This window comes from Etheostoma spectabile, chromosome 2 (genome assembly GCF_008692095.1).
Source record: "Etheostoma spectabile isolate EspeVRDwgs_2016 chromosome 2, UIUC_Espe_1.0, whole genome shotgun sequence".
Classification (NCBI taxonomy): Eukaryota; Metazoa; Chordata; class Actinopteri; order Perciformes; family Percidae; genus Etheostoma; species Etheostoma spectabile.
In genome coordinates this window covers 27,032,996-27,054,226 of record NC_045734.1, presented here as the reverse complement: position 1 = coordinate 27,054,226, position 21,231 = coordinate 27,032,996, and the positions used below count along the sequence as shown (strand labels likewise).

The window sequence follows — 21,231 nt, the reverse complement described above, 5'->3', positions numbered from 1 at the left end:
TAAGATAGTCTTCCTTCTTCTTCCTAACTCTGGCTGCCTTAGCACCTTTCTTTAAAACAGAACAAGTGGTTGAGTGTGCCGTTTTGTATGCAGCATCCCGTTCAAGTGTGACTGTAAACTTCTGTTTATCCCATGGTTATTGATATGAAAGTAGAACATCTGCTAAAAACCTATAATATACAGACAACCTTATTAAAATGAGCTTTAGAAATCTTACAATACATTGAGGACACAACATCCAAGTTATTAAGGTAACATTTACATAATACAGAAGGATTCAGGAAGCATATATAAAGTCATCTTTATCAAGAGGATAGGATATTTTTCAGAAAGATTAAAGTGAGGTGCAAATGTGAATTGGTCTAATAGCTCTTAATTAGCTCTTCTGCTGTAAACGCTCAGCTTTCAACATGACAAACATGAAAAAATGATGCTGAAGTGCCATCTAGTGGTAACAAAGTGCTATCATAAGCATTGCTATTCCCAGTGGACCATGAGTGAGTGGAGAGGTTTTTGTGTATAACTGTGACTCGTTTTTCCATTTTCTTAACCAACTTAATACAATCTACCATTAATGTGTGTGTGTATGTGTGTGTGTGTGTGTATGTGTGTGTGTGTGTGTATGCATGATTGAAACAGAAGAGGAAGTTTTAAAATATAGCCCAGTGCTGTTGTGTTCCTTTGTTTAAAAAAACTTTGCTCTCTACACCACAACATAGCCTCTACACTAGAGATTTTCACATGAACATATTATTAATATTTCTTACCGTTGAACAATCCAATGTGTACATAACTTCATACATATGCTCACAACGAATATTAGTAATGACCACAAGCAATTAGTCGTCCTGGAGTCCTTGCCATCAATTACACTATCTTGCTTTTTAAATGTACTTCAAATAAACATACCTATAACACATAATGGGAACATGTGGTCAGAAAATATGTTTTATTGATACATTTTGTATAATTTGTTTTTGCATACGTCTCAATAATGGTGTAGAGATTGATGTATTGTACAAGCTCTTTAAATATTTCAATTCCTGATACTATAAGATCCGTGTGGCAAAATATGAAGACATGAATTTAAAAACTGAGGTAGGAAAACAGAGGAACCTTTCTTACTTTTTAAGTTCCTTTTATTATGGAAAAGTGGTTTTGTCTGTGTGATCTGTGCTCTAGATATATATATATATCTTTGCTGTTCTGGCTGGATTGTGGTGAGGGCATGCGTCCGTGCAGGTTGCAGAAGGACTGCAACCTCCAGCCTCCTTCGTTCCCTTACTCCTGCGACCTGGCGGGAAGAAATAAAAGAAAGAGGATTTGCTATCAGTCTACTGTCACTTCACTTCACTTCACGACACAAGCCCGTCCCTCCTCTGCGTGTGTGCATGCATGATTGCAACATAAGAGGAAGTTTTAAAACAAAGCCCAGTGCTATTGTTACTGCAGCTTCCTTGTTTCAAAAAAACTTAAGTCACACTTCTCACTTATTGCAATCTTGTCTTTTTCTACGTCATTCAACACATTATTACTATATTTTATAACATTTACTCAATGGTTACACAGGTTCTGTTGTGTGGGGGAAAAACAACAAAACCGGAAGAAGAGATTGGTGCAAAAAATGAAGAAAGCAGAGACCGAGAAAGAAAAAGAGGCAGCAAAGGGAGGGGAATGAGGGAGGTGTGTAACAATTTCCTGTAGTGGCATACTGATCTGCGTCTCTGAACCTTCTTCTCTGTTTCTGTCACAGTGAAGAGCACAGACGAAGCTGAGCGGAACAGGATGCAGGCTATCAAATGTGTGGTCGTGGGAGATGGGTACGCCATTATTTTTACTTTACTTTAAAATACGTTTACATTGTTTGAACTTAAGCTACCTTTGTATCTTGAAACAAGAGGTGTTAACCCAGCTGATGCATGGTGGGGACGTTTAGCCCTAGGCTAAGAATTTAGGGTTATTTAATGGTAATGAACAAGATGTTCATATGGCCTCAACAGCCTCGACCAACAGTTTTGGCAACTTCCGGAGTAATGAGGGCGTGTGATATGGTGTTTACTTAAACAAAACAAAAAAACCTTAAGGGTACTGTTCTTTTAAACTTGTTGAAGATCACAGCCTGTCCTGTGTTATGTGTAGGTCTTTAGGCGTGTATTTGACAGCGCTGATTCACACTGAGGGTGCTGGATGGTGCAGGCTACAACATGTAGGAACACGCTGTAAGGCAGCACGCTCAGAGCACACACTCCTCACTCTAGATGCAAATCCATGAAATTCCCCAAAAGAGTGGCTCAAAGTAGGACAGTAAGACACAGAAAAGAAAAAAGTAAACAAGAAAAGAGCCGTTTAAAAAAAAAAAAAAATTAAGTTGACCATATGTTGTATTATTTTTCCTTAGAAAACCTGCTAAATTTGTTGGGTCTTCAGACTGAATTATACTCTTGGAACACTACCACATCAGAAAACCTTCTATACTTATTTTTAAAGGTGGGGCAAATAGGCCAGTTGTCATGATGGCGGACATTGTACAGCGGAAGTACTGCAACTGTTGAGATCAGGAAAAGGTTACAGAACATTAACATTTACAGGTAGCACGCAGCTAACATAACTCCATTTCCTTGTGCATGTTGAGCTTCCTGGTGTGTGTTGAATGCGACTCTGTGATTTAAAATTGAAGTCTGGAAAAGAAGAGAGACTGATGTCTGTAAATACTTGGGAAGTGAGACATTCTGTATTATTTTGGTTTACTTTGACATTGTTATAGAGTGGCGGGTTGGGGTGGATGGCTCAGTCCACAAAATGTGGGACTTTAACATGGGAGACAGCTGTTTAGTTCCAGTTAACTTCCAACAGTCAACTGGTTTCTGTCAACTAGTATCTTTATAACCACAACCACAATAATGCACTAACCAAGTGCTTATAGATGACAACAAAGCTGCACTAATATTAACACATCATTTTAAGCCCAATCAAACAAAAGGATCCAACTTTTTTCTTAAGTGTCACATACACACAGTAGAATGTAGTTCTTTTTTAACCCATCCCAAGTATTAGGAAGCTATACATACATGTGTCCGGGGAGCTTCTTGGGGTTCAATGTCTTGTCTCAGGGACACTTTGACATGTGGCCAAAGGAGTCTGGGATCAATCCGCCAACCTTTGGGGTTGAGTGGCAACCAATCTACCTCCGAGCCCCAGCCACCCCATGATTGTAACCCCAACCTAGTAAGTTTTACACCTAAACCTAACCAAACCTTAACCAGCGCAGTGCCAGATCAGAGTACACCTTTGTCTGTTGATTTAGATAGCATGAACCAATGCTATATATTGTTGTGTCAAGTACTTGTTGTCATTATCCATTAAAGCTTAAAGTCAGTGATTCTACTGTAACATTTAAAATCTAAAGTACTGATCTGGCACTGCTCTGGTTAAGGTTTGGTTAGGTTTAGGTGTAAAACGTACTAGGTTAGGGTTACAATCATGGGGTGGCTGGGGCTCCTCAACCCCAAAGTTGGCGGATCGATCCCAGACTCCTTTGGCCACATGCCAAAGTGTCCCTGAGACAATTCCTTTTCAATTTTATTTACAGTATCAAATCATAACAAGAGTTATTTTGAAACACTTTAAAGACAGAGTAGACCATACTCTATAATTTATAAAGTCTCAACAATTCTAGTGATTCCACCAAGAGCTAGTGCAACAGTGCTGAGGAAAACTCTCTTTTAGGAAGTAACCTCGGCCAGACCCAGGCTCTTGGTGGGCGGTGTCTGACGGTGCCGGTTGGTGCTGTGATGAACAGTGGCAATAACAGTCACAGTAAAGATAATGGAACAGTGACTAAAAAAAATTGTATGTTATAGCAGGGAACTGTAGGGCATTACAGTATGTAGAGTGGCACAGCCAGGCATAGCTGGACGTAGCAGGGTACAGCAGAGCCGAAAACCGTCAGTTGAAGCAGGTGGTGGTATGATTAATTTCTGCCATGGCTGTTTATTTCTTGACTCTGGTATAGCTAATGTAGCATCATGTGCCAGCCACTGCAAACATCCTGTACTTTGCAGTAGTTTGAGTTCCACTAGCTTCATAGAAGACTAACCTTGTCCATGTAGACATTGTGGAGATAGTACCGTCTGTAAGAAAATCAGATGATGTGTGACCAAGTGTCTGTGACTATAAACCAGATTTTAAAATGGAATATAAACCTTCTGTTAACAGAGAGAATGAAAAGGAAGTTGGTCTCAGGTTGTAGTGAAGTCTGCTGTCTCTCAGTGAGTAGTCTCGCTTTGCCAGACCCTCCTCCAAAGCGCTGAAGGAGGTTATGGCTACACCAGAGAGCATTCAGGGACGAGAGGACAAAGTGCTGTGGTTCAATGGCATTTCATTAAACCAATCAGAATCGTCACGCTAAGCTCTGCCCAGAGCGGCTGCAAAATAGCCGTGCAAGAAAAAACTCAGATTGGACAGATAGTCTTTACCCTGCAGAGATGTGAGGAGCAGTACAAAAATAGTTCTTATTAATCCACAGAATTTGAAATTCCAACACATAGAAAGTGGAAGGAAACGGAAAACACATGCATCCGGCGGAATTTCCTGCAGCAGCGGAGCAATCCCGGGAGTGTAACGTCAAGGATATAGACTACTCAGCGAGTCACTGTGTAGCCTACATACAAGCTAATATACTGCTGATATACGATCTTTATAGGGTTTGCCTGAAGGGTGGCCTGTACACATATTGCCCTAACCCTAATTTACCACTTGATAGGCCTAGTAAACATTGCAGTTCCGAGGAAATAGAAATAATTTTGGCGAGCACTTATATGTACACACTATATATGCTTTTCTTACATATACTAATTTTGACTTGCTTCTTTTTCCTACTGCTAGCTTGGTAAAGCTTAGCTCACCAGCTAAAGTAGCTTAGCAACTGGCATGGCGAGTAGTCACTGTATGTCTCCCAGCCTCCAGCACCACTTGTTTCATTATGACACATTGATGAATTCCACTGCTCCACTTTCTGGTGTGAACAGATTTGAATCTACTGAAGACAATGACATGTTTAAGGGGACGAACAAAAGATCTACATGTTCAAAACTCAACAAATAAAAACTAAGCCAATGTTCCCCCCTGAACACATTACAGCTTTACTCTACTGCACCCTCTTTCTTCCAATTTATTCAACCTTGGAAACAAACTGGTGATAGTTAATCAACACATGTATGCTTCAATGTAGGCCTAGTTGAAGCCATTTGACTATTTACTGTGAAAATGACAGAAAATGTCTTGTTTTTTTATAAGATTCAAACCAACATGCTGACATTAACAAGGAGAAAAAGATAGAAAGATGCAGTGGATGAAAGAAAAGTTAGGTATGGAAAAAGCGAATAAGAGTGAAGTAAAACCAGAAGCAGGGACAGACTAGGGATGAATGTCCTTTGACGAGTTTGCCAAGCTAAAACTAATTGATGTAGCATGGTGTCAGCAGGGGACAGAAACGTTGATGGAAAACAAGATTAAAAAGAAAGAGCCCGTGACAGATAAGAGGTTGATGTATTTTTTCTCTTCTTGATAGCTGAGTTTGGCTGGTTCCTGTTTTCAGTACTAACTGATGCATCCGAAACGGATCAGTTCCTTTTTGACTCATGCACAACCACAAACCATACACAAGCTTGCGCTTCTACACTTCTGAAAGCCTTCGCTGACATAACACACTACTTAACCTATAATCCTAACCTTAAACATTGTGCATGCCTAACCCTAACCTTCACATTTCACCAAATCCTTAACCAATAAAAAGAATTAGAAATAAAGTCTAAATTCCCACACAGCCTTTTGGAGAATTGACAACTTAATGTCTGAAACTAAGATGGAAGAAGTTTTCACACTCAAACACACACACAAAGCTTTTCTTAGTTGACAGCTGGGTGCTCACACCACTACTGACTCATCTTGTTCCTGGGCCGGCCTTTTCTTTAAAATGTCATTTTGCCACTTTGTAGACCATGGATGAGTTTGTAGTGTATTTCGTCTGCTTTTTAAATTTTTTTGATGTGCCCTCATTTGAAAAGTTTCTTTGTCGACTTCTCTTTAAAGGGTTCAAATCATAGAAAGATGTAGGATTACTTTCTCAGCTCATGTCCAGTGGTATCTAGCCATGCTGAATGTTGTATTAGTCTTGATCAAAATATCCTAGTTACAGTAAGGCTTCTGCCACTTCTGCCAAGGACACACCAATTTTATTTTTTTTACACTATTGTGGTATCATGAGGGAAATATGTAGAAAAATACATTTTACACACAACTAAAATGCAGTAAAATAGGTATATAGTGTACTATGGAGTGACTTCCTAAAGGCAATCTTTTTTGTGTTTTACTTTGGCAATGACTTGAAAAACTTTCAAATACAGTACATTGTCCCAGAGGAGATATGATAAATACTGAAAACGGCCCCCACAGTTTTTCTAAGTAAAAGGGACTTTTTACCGTTTTTTGTTTTTCAATTGCTAAATAACAGTGGGCACAACTGGGGCTACATTTGCAAAACTCTAACTACGCTCTGCACTGCCAACAGCCACCTGAGCTAAACAGTTCCCATCTCCTGCAAAACTCATTCCAAGCAACACAACTCTTAACAGGCTTAGGGCAGCCAAACACTATACACAATCCTCACTGCATTAACACACACTGTCAGTCTGAACACACTAAGAGTAAAAACACTGACGTCAAACACCAATACAGAAAATACTAACCTTTCATCTTTCACCAATATACAGTTTGAACAATTTGAGTAACTTCATACTACTCAATAGTTTCCTTGAAGAAAAGTGAAACATGTTCACGTAAGGTTAAGAAGAAGGAATGAAAATAAGCATTTTGCGTCAATATAGTATTTTGGCACAAAAAACTTAAAAGGTACAAAACAGTAATGTAGAATAGTGTGATTAATCCTGCCTCTCTCCAGCATCACGAGACAAGTTTTATTCATCACATTGGATGTCTGCATCATCTCTAAATACACATGAATGTGGTGTTTTCAATGCCTTCAACTCCATAACTTTCTGAAAAACTGTTTGTTTTATGCAGTTTTACTATAGCAAAGGTAGTGTTTTTCACATTTGTTTTATAGTTGTGTATATAACCTCAGACAGCTGACCTGGATATATTGGTATATATTGGTTTTTCTCAAAAGGTACAATGTATAATTGTGTCATTCTCATTTGGTTTTTGCATACAAAAAAGGCTTTCTGAGCTTTCTCTATATAAACACCATATCCTGTCTGTTCACTAACTAGTCTAAAACAAGACACCTGCTTAGGCTTTCAGCTAAAATTGCAATCAGACTGAAATCTAATCTTTTTTGAATGTGTGGTCAACCGTTTGGACAGCAGTGTGTTGTTAGCATCTGAACAAAGTGCTGTAAATCCACAGTGTTGTGCAGGTTGTGGTTAAAGCCATAGGATAACCTTGAAAACTGTGTTTGAGCTATAAAAATCGAACCAGAGTTTGGTCCATGTGAACTGCTGCTGTGCAGACTGTAGTTAGGGTTTGCACGTGACTCCAGTTGTGCCCACTGTGGTTTAGCAATCAAAAAAAACTGTAATGTTGCACCACAAAAAAAAAGAAATCTTCAATGCTTGGAACTGGAATCAACGTTGTCTCTGGCACATATTATACATAAAAATATATAAGAGCTTCAACAGTGGAAAAAATGTTGACTCTTTGCTCGACTCACACACTGACACTAATGCCTGAGTCATGCATCAATGATAGCCGTGACTCTGAGTGGACTGCAGCATTTTGATTCCATACTACACCACTTACAACTACCATTACTGTCTCCACTATAATGTTAATACATTTCTTTTTTATAGCGCTTTTCTAAACACTCAAAGACCCTTTACAGTTTTGGTTTACAAACAAAACAAACAAAAAAAGGTACGTAGACATGACAGAACAAAAAAAGAAAAGGAAGACATAGGTGCATGGATAAGCACGGGTAAAGCAAGAGAGTTGGGCAAAGAAAAAGAGGGAAAAACTAAAAAAGTCTGTTAACAGGAAAGAGGAAGTTTGAGGAGGTGAGTTTTGAGGGCCTGTCGGAAGGATGGTCGGGTGCTTGAGTGTTTGATGTGGTCGGGGAGGGCGTTCCAGAGGGTGGGTGCTGCAGCTGAGAAGGATCTGTCTCCCCAGGTCAGGAGCATAGTTCTGATGGTCTTGAGGGTGTTGGCATCGGCGGACCTGAGGAGGCGGGTGGGAGGGTGGGGGGGAGAAGGTCGGAGAGGTATGGAGGGGCAAGGTTATTCAGTGTGTTGTACTATAAATGTTTAAAAGTAATAAAATGCATATACAATACTGTAAAACTACTGTATTTTCTGTACATTCACAGTAATATACTGGCTGCAGTGAAATTCCCGCCATTTCCTTTATTTTCCCAAGAAGCATTAGTATTAACAGTAAATGCTGTCGCGATCTGTGCTGACTGCATAATCCGATATGCGCATGCGGTTAAATACATTGAAAATATTTAAACTAAGTACTTAATGTCACTGGTCCAACCGCATATTGATGCCCACGTACCAAGCCTTGGCGACATTGTTACTTTTGTGACATGTAGTGTGGAGATGTTATGATGTTTTTAAATGTAGCTTACGCTATGCATTACGAGGTGTTTAGGTGTTTGCCAATCCAAAATAATAAAGTCTGAGTCTTTCTGTCACTGCAAATCTTATGTTTACAAAGGTAAGTCAGAGGTGTGCAACCTCTGACATACAGTATGTAGCAATTGTAACTCGCTTTGGATAAAAAGCATCAGCTAAATGACACGTAATGTACGATCATTTCAAAACACTGCTGATTGCAATTTCTGCTGATAGACTAAGCAGGTGTCTTCTTTAGAGCTCATCCCAAAACTTCCAGGTAAAATGTCTGAGGTTACATACAAAAACACAAAAAACAAAAACAAAAACACTTTACTACCGGAAGACTGTGCACTTTCAGAAAGTAATGAATGTGGAAGCAATATCAACACTTCATTACATAAACATAATGTATGGGTGGTGATTTCAATTCCCACTGTGATACATCAGCCGATATGACCATGGGCAAGACACTTAACCTATAGTTGCTCCAGAGGTGTGCGGCCTGACACTGACTGACACACACACACACACACACACACACACACACACACACACACACACACACACACACACACACACACACACACACACACACACACACACACAAACACACACACACACACACACACACACAAAAACAAAAAAACACCTGCTTTTCATTGAAGGCTGAAGCAACTCATGACTTTCCAATCACATTAATGCAGACTCTGATCTGCTCTGTGTGTCAGTGCGTTGGTGAAGACAGGCCACGAGTGCTGGTGTTAATGCTCTGGAACAAAATACGAACAGGACTAGTTGATACTTGTTTGATCCTCCCCTGCATGCAGCCAGACATCACTGCGCTCCTGTAATGAACATGTTACTGGCTCAAATGTTCCAATCTCAATTGTAAAATGTGTTATTAAAACTAATGGAATACACTTGTAAACGTGTGAGGCTTCTGAAACTGTACATGTGTGATTATTGCTCGGAGATCAGTCTGCAAGCTCATCTCTCATCCTCTCTCTCTCCTCTGCTTTTCTTTAGCGTTGTCCTAAATCCATTCTACACACTAAATCTAACCAAGTTTGAATTAAGCATGCAATGCACAACAGCTGCTAGACAAAAAAACACATTGTGGGTGATAAAGAAACAGCTCAAGGAATATCTCAAAAGTACAACAATTCAAATTAAAATATTTCCGCTCTCCCATCCTGTCGTCCATAAGAGTATGAGAATGATTTTTTTTCATTGTGTTACTGTATACTATACTGTAAATATGTAGCATGACTCGGGACAAAACTTATGTTTATTGTTTCCCAGTAAATACTTGCCACTCTGATTGCCTCTTTTAGCCTGAATGAAATATTGATATTGTCTGTTCATAATGTCTCACTGCATGTGTTTTCACTTGTATGATTTAGAGCGGTGGGTAAAACATGTCTTCTCATCAGCTACACAACCAATGCCTTCCCCGGGGAGTACATTCCTACAGTGTGAGTATGAAGCACACCCACACACATGCTCTCTTTCTCACGGTAAATTATTAAGTAAATTACACGTACGAGTAACTAACATGTTTCACATTTTTGCAAAACTGTGTGTATGCAACGGTGTGCATGCAATGACTCACATGGGACATATATGGCACACATACAGTAAAAAATATACACATACACACACATACACGCTGCATTGATCTGCCTAACACTCACAGGTTTTGGCTGGCAGCAACCTGCAAGTTAGGAAGCACACTTCTTTTCTAAAAGAAAAAAGCTGAGAGTTAAAAAGAGAAGAAAAAGGTTTATTATAAACCATTCTCTAGTTCTACAATTACATTAATGTTGCAGTGCTTGTGAGCAAGCCACTTATTTTATGTTTACTCCCCTTGCCATCACATTACACAATAATAGAAATAATCATCTTCATCAATAAAGCACCTTTCAAAACATAGTTACAAGGTGTTGTACACACACACACACTATCTATTAAAAGTAAAATCCTCCAATAAATGTAAAAAAATACATACAATGAGTTAAAAGAGAATGATATTAACAATTAAGATATTTTAGGAATAGGAAAACAGAACATGATTACATTATTGAAACCTTTTTTTGGAAAGAAAGAAGCAATTTAAATGTCCTTTTTAGTCTTTAGACAGGATTTGGGTCCATGAAGGGTTTTCAAAGTAAAACAACTCCACTCTAAAACTGAGGCAAGAACATGGGCGATGTGTCTCTTCCACTTTGTTAAAAGTCTCTAGCGGCTGTGTTTTACTAACTGATGGCCTGAGATGACTGTGAATACAAGGTGAAACCAGGATGTTGCTAAATACAGAGTTAGTCGCCAGTGTCTATCGAAGTTGCACAACAAAATGAGTAATTAGACGATCCAAGTCAAGTTAGAGTCATTTGCAAAATCAGATTACCCATTTTTATTTGTTTTCATAAATCTTCAAATCAAACTAATGTTGGTTTATCTGTTTTTGCAAATGAACTCTTTAGTCATTGACTCATTGATGTCTATGAGTGTCTGTTGTCCTACAGTATGTGTAGCAGCACCACGTGTACATACCAGTGGTGGAATGTAACCAACAACTACTTGGTAGAAAGTCATTTCTTTTTATGACACATTTTAGGCCTTTATTTCCACAGGACAGAGGAATACATGAAAGGGAAGAGAGGGGGAATGACATGCAGCAAAGGGCTGCAGGTCAGAGTCAATCCTCAAGGAGCCTCTATATGTGGGCGCCTGCTCTTCCAACTGAGCTAACCCGGCCACTTCATGACACTCTCTACTTCTACTCCGCTACATTTCAGAGAGACATATTGTACTTTTTACTCCCCTATGTTAATCTGACAGCTATTTTACAAATTAAGATGGTTACACATAAAACACATGTACCGTAGTTTCTAAAATACAATGTCATATTATAAATTGCACTACCCAACATACCCAGTAGCCTACAACTTCAACTGAAAAGATTAGATGATCAAACACTTGATTGACAGAACTGTTTTGATCATTTCCAGTTTAATACTTTAGTACATACTAGATACTTTTACTTAAGTAACATTGTCAATACAGGACATTTACTCGTAACAGGGTATTTTTACAGTGTGGTATTAGTACTTCCACTTAAGTACACGATCTGAATACTTCTTCCACCACTGGTACATATAAAAAGGTCCAAAGGGAAGTTTAGGAAAGTAATTTAAAAGCTGATGGATGAGACTGTAGTGTTTCAGTGTGAACACACAGGGGCAGCGCAGTTTAGCGTCATAATCTAGAACGCTGGAGCTGTAACTTCCTTAAAAACACCCATGTCTTTAAACAACAGAAGCCAAATAGTTTATTCATTTTTTTATGGCAAACCAACACAGCAATTCAAATTCAAGTGTATTCAATGTTAGTCCCATCCACATTTAAATTCAATGTAAGTCACCTGTCCAAATAAACTAGTCCTTTTTCATGGTTTCTGTAATAAAAATCCTCTCCTCTCAGCTCTAAGCTATTTAATTATATGGCCATACCTTGGGATGGGATTTCTAGGTCAAACTAATTCATTGTTCAAATAACCACTGATTGATTGATTGATTGGTTGGTTGGTTTATTGACTGCTGCGCTCCCCACAGGTTTGACAACTACTCAGCAAATGTGATGGTGGACAGCAAGCCGGTCAACCTGGGCCTCTGGGATACAGCTGGACAGGAAGACTACGACAGGCTCCGCCCACTGTCCTACCCACAGACGGTACACACACACACACACACACACACACACACACACACACACACACACACAATTGGTGTTGGTAAAGAAGCTAATAACCAAGATGTACGTTTTTCTTTCCATCCCTGAAAGGTGTGTGTCCTTATTAAAACTCATTAGAACCTGATTACTTTTTTTTCTCAAGCCATGTTAAAATAAGCATGTCAAATTAAGCTTTTGTAAAAATATATATTTTTTTTATGATATTTTCTGGTATCATAAGATAACCACATAGATGTTCTGGAAAGCTCCGGAAAAGCAGACTAAGTGGATGATGTTAAAATTCTGGTCAAACGACAGTAACCTGAACTTTTAAGGTTTATAATACCCTTAGCTACATAAGTCTGCTATCAGTCCATACATATGTACAATAATGTATATTTCATGGATATTTACACAAAAGCATGCAAAGGACACAACATCCCAGTGTAGTCAAATATATCATTGAATGTCTCTCTCATCTCATTTTCTCTTCTTCAGGATGTTTTCCTGATCTGTTTCTCCCTGGTGAGCCCAGCGTCCTACGAGAACGTCAGAGCTAAGGTGAGTCTCACATCTGTGGCACATTATTAATTGGACCTTTTTACATGTCAACTAGAGATACATATACACAGAGAGAGATTGGAGCTGATTGATGTGGCTCGGGAAAGGGAAGTTTAGGGTCCCCTGCCGGAGCTGCTGCCCCCACGACACGATACCTTATGAAGATGGATGGATGGAGATGGATATATATATATATATATATATGTATATATATATATATATATATGTCCAAATAATACATTAAACGTAATTTGTAGTTTATAAAATCAAGGAGTCCTAAGATAATATACTACTATCCTAAACTGTATATTAGTAGAAACAAACAATAATTTAGTTGCTGCCTCTTCTACCACACTTGCTGAACAACATGGATGGGACATGGTTTGCATGTGCATGTATGAATAAAAAAGATAGAAGAAGCAATTAACCAAAATTAGTAGATAGAACAGCATACTTTACAGAAACTTTAGCCCTCAACTGCGCTGTCATACAGAAAGAAAGGAGGAAAGAATAAAGCAGGAAAAAAAGACAAAGACATTGTGTTTGAAGATGCCTGGGGTTCTGCAGACAGGGACACAGGGACAATTTAAAAGTGACTCTTTGACGTTTCACCAGACAGGGAATTAGATTCTGGGCTCTAACAGATGATAATGTATAGGAACAGTGATGGTGAAGACTTTAGTATGCCAAAGATGTGGTGGTCCAGGGAGATCAATACGCTGCAAATTAGGAAAACACATGCAAGTAGACACAACACAAACAAATCATCGACAAAACATCGTCACTAATTTGACAACACATTTGCAGCTCTTCAGATGCTCACAACCAGGGACATTAAAAAAATAGTAACACACGCAGCTGGGACATGTCTGTTGCCATATTCTGTGGATTATAAAGTTATTGGGGTCGGTGCTTTTGGAAAATGATCTAAAATGCAACTTTCTTCGGCCTTATTTTAACCTGTGATGACATGAGCGTTGCGTATCTGATGTTGAGGCATGAGCCTGTTGCTTACCACTATAGTAAGCAAATTAATACATTATTGTATTATACAAATTATTTAAATAAAAGCATGATTGTTCTATTAGAATAATTATATAAAGAGATAAGTAGCACATCCTCACATTGGAGAAACTGGAACCAAAGAATGTCTGGTGTTTTTGCTTGATGAACGGCATACATGGAATCAATCAATGAACACTAACGTTTCATCTCTAGATTTTAGATTTCCATCTGTCCATTCATCCATCTTCTATTTCTGCTTATTTTATTCAGGGTCTTGTGGGTTCATTCAGCCTTTTAATCTCGACATATGAACACCAATTGTGTAGGATTGTGAGATTTATTGCTTGGTGCACCTTGCTCTCAACACAAGAGCCCTCTCCGTTTTTTATGTGTTTTCATGTTCTGCTCCTCGACCCTATAACATCCTATAAGAACATCAACACAACATAAAGGAAATAATGATTAGATTTCCTCCGCCTGTGCTATGCTCTTTCATTTTCAATCCCATGAGAGTCACCATAGTAACAAGGGACATGAGTGTACCATAAACATGGTTCCTGCTAGATCAGTTGGTATGGAGGAAATTAAAAAAGGAGGACAGGGTTTTGGTAAAAAAAAATTAATTTTAATGAGACTTCAGTATCAGAAAGAGGTTATGTTATGCTTTTACACCCAGAAAAGAGTCTGTATTTGGCCAAAAATAGAAACTGCATTATCTTTAGTAGTATGCACCTCAATGTATTTATTGCCCTTGTACCGTATGACTAATTTGTTAGACTGACGGTATTTTGACCAAGCATACAAATATTATTGGTCACTTTTAACCTTTATGTTGTCCTTGGGTCAAATTGACCAGTTTTCAGTTTGTTTTCTTTTTTATTACAAAAAATGGCCCATCCAATAGTGCTAAATATTCAAATTAAAAATATCAAAAAACTTAAACAAAAAACCCAAACAAAACACACCATTGAAAAGTAGAAATATGTGGGAAAAAGCATAGTTTTTTTCCTCCATGGTTGACGGGAAGACAACACAAGGGTTGACATAAACTGTGGCTTATTCGTCCCAGGGCAATCCTTTTATGATTATGGGTATTTTCAGCACTTTGCTTCAGCCCATCACATCCCTTCCTTCATCAGTTTCAGAGAGCTCTATTATTTGGTGTGTAGAGGTTGAACTATTGACAACAAGGCACCATTTAGGACAAGTCCTAGTCTGGTCTTACTTTAATTAAGACAGGTCCAAAACAAGTTTCAAGTCATTCAAGACAAGTCAATATCAATTCTTGGGATAGTTTGGACAGTTAACTCTGAAGCTTTTAAGCAAGTTCATTCTTAAAAAAAAAATCAAAATAATTCCAAGTCATGTTACAAGTCCTTTCGGGCAATTCCAAGTCCAATCACAAGTCAATGCCACAATGTCAAAACTTAAAACTTGAATCATTTCGTTTTCAAATCTCAAGCAAAATTCCAATCCTTTGGGAGTGTGCAAGTCCATGTCAAGTCTCAAGTCTTGATTTCTTTATAGACTCCCAAGTCTCTGTCCCGACACCGTCCCGTGGACGGGACGTTTCCGTTGCTGTGGAGCCCCCAGTTTTCTCCACACATCAACACATATGATGATTATAGCACGCATTGAAATTATTTTCAAGTTGGGGCTGAAACGTGGAGTCCATACCTTCAGTACAGCTTGTCAATTGCATGTTAAGAATTATTTCGTGACAATTTAAGTGACCAATTTGACTCCCTGAACCTCATTGTCTCCCCTTCACCCCAGTCATTTTCTTCATCTCCGACACATCCCTTCAGTTTGTGATTCCCTTTTCTCATTTCGTTTGCCTTTATTTCTCGCCAGTGGTACCCTGAGGTCCGCCATCACTGCCCCTCCACACCTATCATCCTGGTGGGCACCAAGCTGGATCTGAGGGACGAGAAGGACACCATTGAGAAGCTGAAGGAAAAGAAGCTAGCGCCAATCACTTACCCTCAGGGCCTGGCTCTGGCTAAAGAGATAGGTGGGTATTGCTCATGGATTTTTTTAAGGTCTTGCACAACAGACATTTGCAGCCTCCTTGGTTAATGAAGCAACACGTGCTATTACCTATGCTTCTGTGTTATAGATAAATGAAAATATAAAATGTAATATAATCGTGAACCTATGATGTGCGTTCTGTGACTACTGCATTCACTGTGGTGATCTATTGAGTTTACTGAAAGTGAAAGCATGAATGATTGGATACATTACAATTAACTAGCATCCTTTCTGACAGACAAAAGTAGCCCATGTGATGTTATTCAGTCACAAAACACTTGTTGCCATGACATAAGCTTCAAGAGAAAAAATACCATGACAACCATCACAACATGTCATAGTCAATGAGTTACTAGTGTGACAGCGTTTTAGCATCTTTCAGCAAATATTTTCAGCCTAACTGCCCACAATTGTTCTGTTTTGGTTTAGTGTCATGGCTCTCATCAACCTCGTGTCCTGTTGTAGCAGACAGCTGTTTCTCTTTAAAAAGCTCTGATAAGTAGCTACACCTGCCCGGGACCAAACTAAACTAAATAGAGTATTTACAACAGCTAAACATTCCTATGTTTTTCACAGGAGTTGGTGACCAAAACAGAGTTAAAAGCAGATTAAATATGGGTTGTTATCAGATGAAATACATGATGGAATAAACACATATAAGGAGAATGATCTTCTGTGCAGCTTGGAAAGATATGTAAAAACATGTCTTAGATGTAGCATGAAGATTTGATGAAATTGAAACTCTTAAAGCAATACTGTAACTTTTCTCTCTTTGGTCCTCCTACAGGTTGTCTCAGTGGAACTACAGCCTTGAGCTGTAGTTCCAAGGAGACAACCTGTTTTAAATAAGATTTTATCCCCTAATCTTTATGTTTGCCTTTTCTGTATGTTTTTGTTGATTTTCTGTGAAAAACTGTCTTTTGTCTCTTTTTAATAAACAACCAAGTATTTTTGTGCCAAACCTATTTAAACAGTGACTGTTTTACATTGTGTTTAAAACTGTGATCATTATGTCAAGGTATGGGGACGGGAAACACTTCTGTGGGTCGATTTCCTGCCACCACAGGATACCAGTTTTTTTTTTTTTTTTAACCCAAACAATCTTTTGTAATCCTAACTAGTCTTTTTGGTGCCTAAACGTCGTCGTAGACAGGTACTGTTTGTTGGCTTAACTCAACTCCAATGGGCGCTGAAATTATCGTAACATCACAGTGCCCTGTACCTGGCTCAAAGTAACCTTTTATTGCAAATTTAACTGTAAAGGTCGCAACACTTGACTGTGACGTCAGCTGTAACTTTGTAAGATATCATACGAATTGTTGTGCATATGTGAATATCACGTTGAAAACAATTAAAGTGTTCTTATGGTTTGGAGGAATTGTTGTTAAAAAAATGAAGTTAACATGGACAGTGTATACATACATTACAGGTTTAATGTGCAGGCTTACAACAGCAGCTTGTTTTCTTCAGCCTATGTCTTTCGCATTCTTTGTGATGATTGTTTTATTGATGTGATCTGTGTGTCCTTTGTCGTATGTGCAGACTCAGTGAAGTACCTGGAGTGCTCGGCTTTGACCCAGCGCGGTCTGAAGACGGTGTTTGATGAGGCCATCCGAGCCGTGCTCTGCCCCCAGCCCACTAAGGTCAAGAAGAAGGGCTGCACCCTGCTGTAGATGGTAGTCTGACCTGTACACGGCAGGAGAGAGTGCTCAAAGAAAGAGAGAGAAAAAAGGAGTGATGATTTAGTAAAATGTAGTAAATAAGTGAGGGCCAGAAGAAGGGGTTACAATCAGTCATTTCTGAGGAATCTAGATCACGTACGGTGCAACAAGAGTTAAATGATCACTGACGGATGATTCAAAGTCTTCTACTTTACTAAACATAGAGTTCCACAGAGACTGTCCTCCCTTAATTAATAAACAACAATTACAACTCATATTTGTATTTATTTAGTTTGACGGAGCCCTCTTGTGGACATGAAAATGATGATGGAAGAATTCCCGTCCCAACCCCCTCCTTCCGGGCTTCCGCACACTACCTCCAACCCCACCCCAAAATCCTTCTTGTTGGTATTGGCTGGAACGCTGGAAACTATTTTATATGGAACACCAGATTATTTTCTGTTGCCGTTTGTAGACCCCGGGCTGTCTACAGAGACCGCTTTTTTTATACTGTGTTCAGGGGACAGACAGCTATCAGGTAGTGAGGAGATGTTTGCTGTATGTGACAACAAATGTTGTTAGCCTAAAACACGTGTGACATCGCTCAGAGCGCCTTTAAAGAGTAGACATCAACAAAATATATAATTGTTTGGTTTAACGACCTGTTGATTTCACACACTTTGCAAAAAGAAGAAAAAACAGCCAATGAGAAGGAAGACATAAAGAGACACACTAGACATAGACAGAAATAATTAGAAACAGATGATTATGCACAGAGTCAATCTTTCTAAAGTAATTTCACTACTAACCTACAGGGCAAATTTCCAATTTGCAACGAGGAGGACGCCACAAAGCACGTCTGTAGAAACAACAGCGTAATTTAAAAAAACACTCCAAGGCTGTCCCCGAGAGACATTTAACCAAAAAAGTTCATTCATTTTAATAATACATTTTATTTTGAGCTCTTGCCTTTTGTAGTTTGCAATAATCAAAAGAATTGATAGTATCCGCGGGATTTTAATATGCCAAGGTACAGAAACAATTTCACATCATGTGACAGGGAAATTACTTTACAAAATTGCATCTGGAGTAATGGGTCACTTCTTAGGTTTGGGGAAATAATCATTTTTGGCTTAAAATAAAGCAGGGAGGTGTCATTTCAACCTGTGTGTGTGTTTATGAAGTTGTTACTAATTCATGTGATCTTCATTATTTTAGATTCATGCAGGACCAGAAAGAACAGAGAAAGAGATTCAGATTGATGAGCCCTTGTTAAAGAAGACATTTTGAAAGTTCTGTTATGTTTCTAATAGAAAACTACAACTAGATTTCCACTGGTTAAAACAAATAATGCTTTTGCAGTTATAATAAAATGGCACCAGACCTTTCCGTGCTGCATACTCTGAGACTGTTTTTTTTCCAAATGCATTATAGACGCTGTACCAGGCACAATTTTGTACTGCCCCAGTTCACACTATAGATTTGCTCTGTTGACTATAATGTAAGACCGTGAGCACAAGAGAGCTACTATATTATGTTTCCATGTACCAACATTCCTTCAGACCAGACTGTGTCTCACTGCCGTTTTGAGGCCAACAATACATCCGGGTGCTTTTGTGCAACTTTAAATGATATTTGTTCTTGCAAAGATAGTGTTGCTATAATATTGGTTCCTAATGTCTTACCACTGTTGTTTTGAGAGTCACGAACAATGATAAAAACACAAGGATCAGGGATGTAGTTTTCATATGAGCAGTGAGCTGAGCAAGGTTGTATTTTAAAAGTTATGAACAAATGTATTATTTGTTGTGATATCAAAATAAAAGACATTTTATCTAGTAAAACATAGAGAGAATGTTATTTTGGAATGGTTGACGTCACTTTTGTCCCTTTGGTAAAGCACGTTGTGACACGTGATTTGAGGTTCAAACCGCAGGTCTTCCAGTCTCTCCGGCTTGTTGAATGCAGCATCATCTACAGGATCCCAGCAGAGACACAAAGAGCTCAGCGTGGAGGGTCTGGCAAAGGTAACGCTGATATATCAACCTGCTACTCCTACCATCTGCTACAAGCATCATCATCAAGCATCATCAGTCATACTTTTCTTTCCTAGAGGGGAAAACATCAGGGCAGTTGTATGCAGAGGTGGGTAGAGTAGACAAAAATTGTACTCAAGTAAAAGTACTGTTACTTCAGAACAATATGACTCAAGTAAAAGTAGTCATCCAAATATTTACTTGAGTAAGAGTAAAAAAGTGCTTGATGAAAAAACTACTCAAGTAGTGAGTAACTGTTGAGTAACGTCTGATTTATTTCTTAACACAAGCATCAATCATCTTTAGGCAAATTATAGTTCATCCAATCAATAAAATAAATTTAAATGATTTTATTAATTACAAAATAGCTTAAGTGAGAGACTTTTCGCATCAAATTTGGATGGATACTGCATGTGCAAAACACACTGTATGTAACCTAAAAGACAAAACTCAGCGGAAGACTCTCTCTGTCAAAATAAAACATTAAAATGAGACGTACGCGGGGGGATCAAAACAATGACGCGTAGAATACCAAAGAGGTAAAAAGAAAAGTAACGAGGTCATTGTAGCCTAATGTAGCGGAGTAAGAGTACAGTTTCTCCTTCATTAATCTACTCAAGTACAAGTAAAAGTATAGTGATATAAAACTACTCCTAGAAGTACAATTTTTTCAAAAACTTACTCAAGCAAATGTAACTTGTTACTACCCACCTCTGGTTATATGATAATCTGATGGATTTGTTTTCACTGATTTCCAGTGGTAACCAAATGATTGATGGTGTGAATGTGGGAAAGGTTCCACTATCTCCCCGCCAGGGGGGGGAACATATCTCATTATTTCATGTTCTCTGCATTATTTCACACTCGTGTGTGTGTGTGTGTGTGTGTGTGTGTGTGGGGGGGGGGGGGGGGGTGGGGGGGGGGGGTGGGGGGGGGGGGGGGGGGGGGGGGGGGGGGGGGTGGGGGGTGGTTGGGGGGGGGGGGTGGGGGTGGGGGGGTGTGGGGGGGGGATGGCGCGTAGCACAAAATTATGGGCCCTGTAGAAAGTGATTTTCTGTGCCCCCCGCATAGAAGATTCCAGAGGGTTGGTGCTAAAATGGCAACGGCCCGATCAACTTTGGTCTTATAGTAGGAGCGAGGAATGGATGAAAGACCAAGGTTGGAGGATCTGAGTAGGCGTCTAGTGGAGTGAAGAACAAGGAGCTCAGAGATGGAATGAGGGGAAAGGTCATGCAACGCTTTGAAGGTAATCAACAGTATCTCACATTGTATTCTGAATTTTAAAGGTATGCCAATGATGGGATCCAAGGATAGGTGTTATCTGGTCCTAGGATGGAGAGTTTCACTTTATATCCAAATATTAAACCGATTTATGACAGCATTTTCTGGGTGTGACCCTTGTGTTGTCTTCCCGGGTCAAAATTGAAAATTTTCTTGTATATGTCCCTTACATTTTACACTTTTCCTCCACTACCAATATTATTTAAACTACTAATACCAACTTGTTACCACTATAGTTTACACTTGTTCTTGGAATTCCTGGTCAATAAAAAAAAAAAATGCCAATGTAAA

The 21,231-nt window shown here is 39.0% G+C and overlaps 1 protein-coding gene across 1 annotated transcript; it reads left to right on the top strand.

Moving 5' to 3' along the window:
• Positions 1 to 1,550: 1,550 nt before the first annotated feature.
• Positions 1,551 to 19,353, top strand: rac2 (Rac family small GTPase 2). Its single transcript, XM_032540055.1, has 7 exons — positions 1,551 to 1,820; positions 10,037 to 10,108; positions 12,248 to 12,365; positions 12,864 to 12,926; positions 15,786 to 15,945; positions 17,505 to 17,638; positions 18,842 to 19,353. Exons 1-6 carry the CDS (start codon positions 1,786 to 1,788, stop codon positions 17,633 to 17,635), a joined length of 579 nt encoding a protein of 192 aa, XP_032395946.1. The 5' UTR covers positions 1,551 to 1,785; the 3' UTR covers positions 17,636 to 17,638; positions 18,842 to 19,353.
• Positions 19,354 to 21,231: the final 1,878 nt, after the last annotated feature.